The sequence below is a fragment of the Penaeus chinensis genome, chromosome 16, assembly GCF_019202785.1.
Source record: "Penaeus chinensis breed Huanghai No. 1 chromosome 16, ASM1920278v2, whole genome shotgun sequence".
Taxonomy (NCBI): Eukaryota; Metazoa; Arthropoda; class Malacostraca; order Decapoda; family Penaeidae; genus Penaeus; species Penaeus chinensis.
The window spans coordinates 35,847,277-35,853,645 of NC_061834.1; the positions used below are offsets into that span (position 1 = coordinate 35,847,277).

The 6,369-nt window shown below is 43.1% G+C and overlaps 1 protein-coding gene across 1 annotated transcript; it reads left to right on the forward strand.

Moving 5' to 3' along the window:
- Positions 1 to 1,108: 1,108 nt before the first annotated feature.
- Positions 1,109 to 5,750, forward strand: LOC125033526 (serine/arginine repetitive matrix protein 1-like). The gene has a single exon (XM_047625102.1). The coding sequence runs from the start codon at positions 1,685 to 1,687 to the stop codon at positions 5,357 to 5,359; it is 3,675 nt and encodes a 1,224-aa protein (XP_047481058.1). The 5' UTR covers positions 1,109 to 1,684; the 3' UTR covers positions 5,360 to 5,750.
- The last annotated feature ends 619 nt before the right edge of the window (positions 5,751 to 6,369 follow it).

Here is a 6,369-nt window from a genome sequence, read left to right on the forward strand (position 1 = left end):
AAGCAAACACAAACGATGAGTTTAGCAGAGGTGATGCCACGTTTTCTTTTCGCATCATCTTCCTCTTTTCTATTTCCCCCTTTATGATAGTTCCCGGACTAGCAAAATGCGCTAGAAATTCTGACTGCTGTATTTACTCCTTCATGGCTACCCATACAAGGTTATTGGACACCTCTGCTTGTAGGAATCTTTTATTCACTTTTTTTGACCGGGATTTGCATTGGTTTGAGTAAGCTGTATATAGGACGATTTGAGTATATACATAATTGTGAATATATAAATTGTCTATTTGTATATATATTTGTACGTATGTATACGTGAAGATACGTAAATACATACATTTCAAATAACACACACACACACACACACACACACACACACACACACACACACATACACACATACACACATACACACACACACATACACACACACACACACACACACACACACAAACACACACACACACACACATACACACACACACACACACACACACACACACACACATACACACACACACACATACACACACATACACACACATACACACACACATACACACACATACACACACATACATACACGCACACGTATACAGTCATGCATATATACACGCGGAATAGAAGGAATGAATAAGTCAGTATCGACCATATACATACACATACACACATACACACATACACACATACACACATACACATACATGCGCACATGAGCTAATATACATGCACATGAACACACACGCACACGAACACACGCACACACACACATCCACACCCATACACACACGCACATCCACACACACACACACACACACACACACACACACACACACACACACACATGTATGTAAGTACGTATGTATACATGCCTTCTCATAGGTAGTACTATGTCATGCTATTGTCGGGAAGGGCCAGAGGGTCAGATTAACGTTTCTCCTTGTTCCGTTCACACCGCCAGCCTCGTTGCCAAGGCTGCGACGTCAAAATCTTCTCAGTTTCTATTCCCCCAAACCGTCGGTGTTTTCTTGCCGATCCTTTCACCCGATAGCCTCTGCACCTCCCCCCCCCCCCCCCCCCCCCCACACTACCCACCTCCCACACCAAAAAGTTGTCCATGACCTCTGCCCTGACCCCATCAATAAGCTGTACCCCCTGCCCTACCCTTGGACTAGGGTAGGTCAGCACCTTCTAGTTTGCGGGCATTTAGTAAGGATGGTGGAAGTCACTGGCCGCCCGACACGGCACCTAAAGCATTTTGAGAATCACAGGGTTGTCCAGATTTATGAATTGTGATGTTGCAATGGACTTCATAGATTTCTTATTGTTTTGTTTCTTCATGTTAATTCTAGGTCTCAGTAAAAGATGATGCTATAGAGAATTTAGCGTAAGGTTCACTATTAATCCTGTCTGCCCTCCACAGGGTTGGGCTCTTTAGAAGAAACTCGGCCAGCCGTTCCTCAAGCCCTTCTCGCCGCTCCTGCAGTCCTTCAAGGTCACCTTACAGTCCCTCCAGCTCCCCAGTATCCCCGCGGCGCAGCAGCCCCACACCGCCCTCCCCACTTACCCGAAGGTCCTCTAGGAGCAGCTCTCCGCAACTTACTCCTCCTCAGCAGTCATCTCCTCAGCTCACACCTCAGCACGCGTCTCCCAGAACGGTTACCAGACGCATCTCTTCTCCCATGACTTCCCCGAGACATGCCAGTGTGCCCCAAACATCCCCAAGTCATTCTCTTTCATCCGCCAGCTCTCACCGCGGCAGTTCGCCAACCAGCCCTCATCGTAGTCGTTCCCCCTCTAGATCGCTTGATTCATCCCCCATGAGTTCCCCACTGTATGGCTCCTGTTCCTCCATCAACTCCCCGAAGCACACTTTGCACTCTTACACTTCCCCACCAAGCTCACCCAGCCGCTCCGTCTCGCCCTCAGGGTCACAAAAACGCAAAGCATCACCAGTTCCCTCTCCCAAACATCTCTCCTCCACCCCAAACTCCCCTCAAAACACAGTCACCAAAACTTCACCCAAAAGCTTCTTCCGACAATGCACTTTGTGGGTACAGTCGGCCAGGAAGTCTTCAGAAAACAATGCCTCTAAAGAAAATGCGGCTCAGAAGGAAACAGTCGACAGCAACAGTAATCCTAAGCAAAGCAAGACCACCGAGATGAAACCGGAAGTGTTAGTGAATGGTTCTGTGAAACAGGTCTCCCCTCTGCATACTCAGGATGTCTCTCTTTCTGATCCATTAAGTACAGACATATCTCTTCCTCAGCAATATTCAGATTACTCACCCTATACCCAGCCAGCCATCATGAAATCCTATGTACATATATACAGGCAATCCTCTCTTCCAGAAGAAGAGTCAGAGGAGTCTCTCCGGCTCAGTGTCTCTCCTTTCAGTTCACCTCAACACCAGAGGTACAAGTGGATCACCAGACACACAGTTCCTCCACCAACAATCCCATGCCCTTACAATGAACTGTTCAAACAGGCCTCTTTACAAGAATCAAGATACAAACCAAACAAAACTCCATACCAACAAACTAGCATAAGTGTTCCACAGCTAAATAAGAATATCCATACCTCTTCATCGCAAGGGAATTCAGAAGAGTATCGCAAGCGTGAATGTACAAGAGTGTCATCTCTGAACAGTACATGTTCTGTGTCTGACATGCCTGAAAAACGTGTTCCCAGACAGTCATCCCTGCCCGAGAGGTCAACATTAACGGTTACAGGTCAGTATCAGCCACAGTGTGTGACGAGACATGATATTCAGAATTCACCAATTAGTTCTGTTACTCAGAAGATAACAGAATCCCCAGAAATCATCCATGAACAGATTCATATCACTCTATGCAATGAGCTAGATGCCTTGGAATCACCACAAAGAAATGTAAGCTCTTGCAGAAATGAGGTGCCAATGCTGTCAGCTTTGGAAGATGATCTTTCCAAACTATCTTCAGACCATGGATGTTCTTTGAAAAACAATGGCAAGCTAGATTCCCAAAGTTTAAAAGAGGGTAAAGATAGCCATGCCCTTCCTCAGGGCCATGACCACAAACCCCCTAGAAAAGAGAAGGGTCACATATCTGATCATTCAGGGAAGGGTAACAAATCTTGCAACCTCACAAGACCAGACAGCAGTCCAGACATTCCATCAGTACAAAGCAATAAGATTTGTTCCCCTTCACCACAAGGCAAAAAGCACAACCCATCACCATCACCCGACAGGAAACCTGGCACTCCACCTTTGCAAGAGAGAAGATCTACCACTACAAATAAACGAGACAATAAGCCAGGTACTCCGCCATTACAAGATGGCAAATCTACCCTTCCACGCTCTCGAGACAGAAAACCCAGTTCCTCAACAACACGAGACAGCAAACCAGGCACTCCTCCCTTGCAAGAGAGAAAATGTACATCATCATTACAAGACAGTAAACCTGTTACACCTCCATTAAGAGACAGGAAATCGAGTACTTCCTCATCACGTGACAGAAAATCAAGTACATCATCATCACAAGACAGTAAGTCAGCTAGAGATAGAAAAGCTAGTATTACATCATTACATGAAGGGAAGCCTGTTACTCCGCCACTGAGAGAGAGAAAGTCTAGCTCTTCATCTCTGCGAGAAGGCAAAGCTGCTACTCCATCATCACAGGACAAAAAGTCTAGCTCTTCACTACGAGATAAACCTAGTACTCCATCACAGCAAGACAAGAAATCAATTAGTAAAGATAAGAAATCACAAGATAAGAAACCTGGTACTCCACCACTGAAGACAAGGAAATCAAGCAGCTCAATGGTAGAAGACAAGAAGGGGAGTACGCCTGCTGAGTGTAAGAATGCAGGTTACACATCTAAAGAAGACAAAAAATCTGACTCTACACATACAAAAGACAAAATGCTTCCAAATAAGGCACTAAGTACCACAACAACTAGACATAAAAAGCCTTCGTCCTCACATTCTCAAGAAAATGTGTCGGAAACTCCATCAACTAAAGACAAGACATCAGACACATCAATAAAACACAGTAAAAAGGCCAATACTTCAACAGACAGCAAAAAGGCTGTTGGATCAAACAGTCAGTCATCACATACCACTACACCTGTTACTTCTCCAGTTCATGGAAGGAAATCTACTGCAACAAGTCACGACAAAAAGTCTAGTACATCCAAGAGTAAAAAAGAGGAAGCCAGTCCTTCAATATACGGCAAAGAAGCCGGTAAGACTGAACCCAAGGCTAGTTATTCGACATATAAGACTAACACTCTTACAAGACAGAAAAGTAAGTCTAACACATTAATTGACCAAGAGGGCAGACCAACTACGCTTCCAAGAAAAGATACCAAGTCTGGTCAATCAGCTGTTCACACCCAGCAAAACAGTGGAAATCAAAAGTTTAAAACTTCTTTGCAAGATGCTAAAACTATTACCTCCCCCAAAGACAAGAACAACACTGTCAACCTTACCAAACAAGAGAATAAAGCCAAAACAATCAAGAGACAAGACAGTAGGTCAGATGTTCACAAGATTCCAAGTAGCAAATCTTGCACTTTCAAGAGACAAGACAGTAAGTCTGATTCTTCCAAAGGTGAGAGCAGCAAGCCTTGTACCATAGCAAGACAGAATAGTAAATCTGGCAATCTGTCAAGCAGTGATAGTAAGCCAGATATTCTCCCAAAGGAAAATGATGAATACATCATGCCTGCAAGCAATAATAAGGCACACAAATCACAGCCTCCTCAAGCATACTGCTCAAAAATGGAAGAGCCTACTAAAGCCTCGAATCCAGATCATTCCTGCGCAATATCTTGTCTGCTTCCCCAAACCTCGTCTCAGAATTCCCTACATAATCTAAGTACTTGCCAGCACATGGGTCTTGGTTTGACTGATGTTCATTCCCACGAGCCGTTCATCACTCCTATACATCAACAATCACAACTCTCTAAAACATCTGCTCAAAATAAACATTCCTCGGCTTCAGAGCATGAGCTAGAACCACTACTACCCACACAGCAACAGCCAAAATTATCAACACAACAGAATGCCTTACCGTCACTCACAGAACCTAACCCAACGCCAACACCAATACAAGAGCAACCAAAGTCAGTCCATTCACCAGTCCCCATTCCAAACTCCGGCACACTTAAGCTCCAGGCTCAAGTGCTACTCATTCAATCCCAACCTTCATGTTCACCTTGCTTATCCAGCCTTTCCAGTGGAGGCCCAAGCAGGCAGCCTGTGACCAAGACATACCTTGTTGATAAACCGATGAGCCACCATCACCATCACCCAAAGTTGCTGTTCTCTTCCCCGATTGGTGATGCTCTGAGTCCTTGCACTCCTAACTCTTGATAAGACGGTTTTAATCCAAATTACGACACCAAACCTTTTCTAAAAGTGTTACTGGTCGATGTGGCAGTCGGCTTCAGACACTGTACTGCTTTCCAAGACGTTTTTTTTTTTTTTTTTTTTTTTTTTTTTTTTTGTAATTTCTTTTGAGTTTACGGAAGTACAAATTATTACGAAAGTAAAATTGTAAACAAAAGAATAATAGGCCATGCGGAGAAACCATACTAGAAATGTTAATGATGATATATAACTGCTTGTTCCGTAATATGACAGCCAAATGTGTGTTCAAAAAGCGACCAAAACTTCTCATTTGAAAACAATAGAAGAATTTGTTTTTGATAACAATGATTTTTTCCATAAAAAAGTATTTTTTCCTTGCTTTAGATAATAACAGACTGAGTATCTTCTCCATACTGATGACTTATAAAGTTATATCTTTATATCTCATCTAAATTATATATATATATATATATATATATATATATATATTTGTGTGTATATATATACATATATATATATATATATATATATATATATATGATACTTTACTCAGTACATTGCATAGCGCTACTAATGTGGACATAGTTACACGAGTGTTCATTCGAGACAAGCAGTCGAATTGAGCTAATCATACAGAATCAGTTAATGCTATATAATGGACCAAGCAGATATCACATATGAACAGACATATTATATTTCTACGGAGTTTTAAGTAATTTTGATATAAATCACCCAATGTTTAACGCAAGCACGACAGATACAGTAGTCTGTTTTAACACTTGCTCTGGCCTGTACAAACTTCCATTTTGCCTTAAAGTCATCGTCTTCCCTTCAGACCCCAAGATCTTCATTCTGCACTCCCCGTGCTGCTCTGCACCCGCCACGCCTTATGCTTGTCTCATACCCAGCACCAGCCACCATACCCTTCCCTTCCTCTTCTTTGTCCCAGATGCCCTAACTCGAGATCCTCACGTTTTCTCAGTCTTCAATATGCACTATGACAGCTCGGCATT

What these genes read in the sequence shown, in the direction of transcription:
- LOC125033526 (XM_047625102.1), top strand. Translation starts at nt 1,685, where the DNA reads ATGACTTCCCCGAGACATGCCAGTGTGCCCCAAACATCCCCAAGTCAT.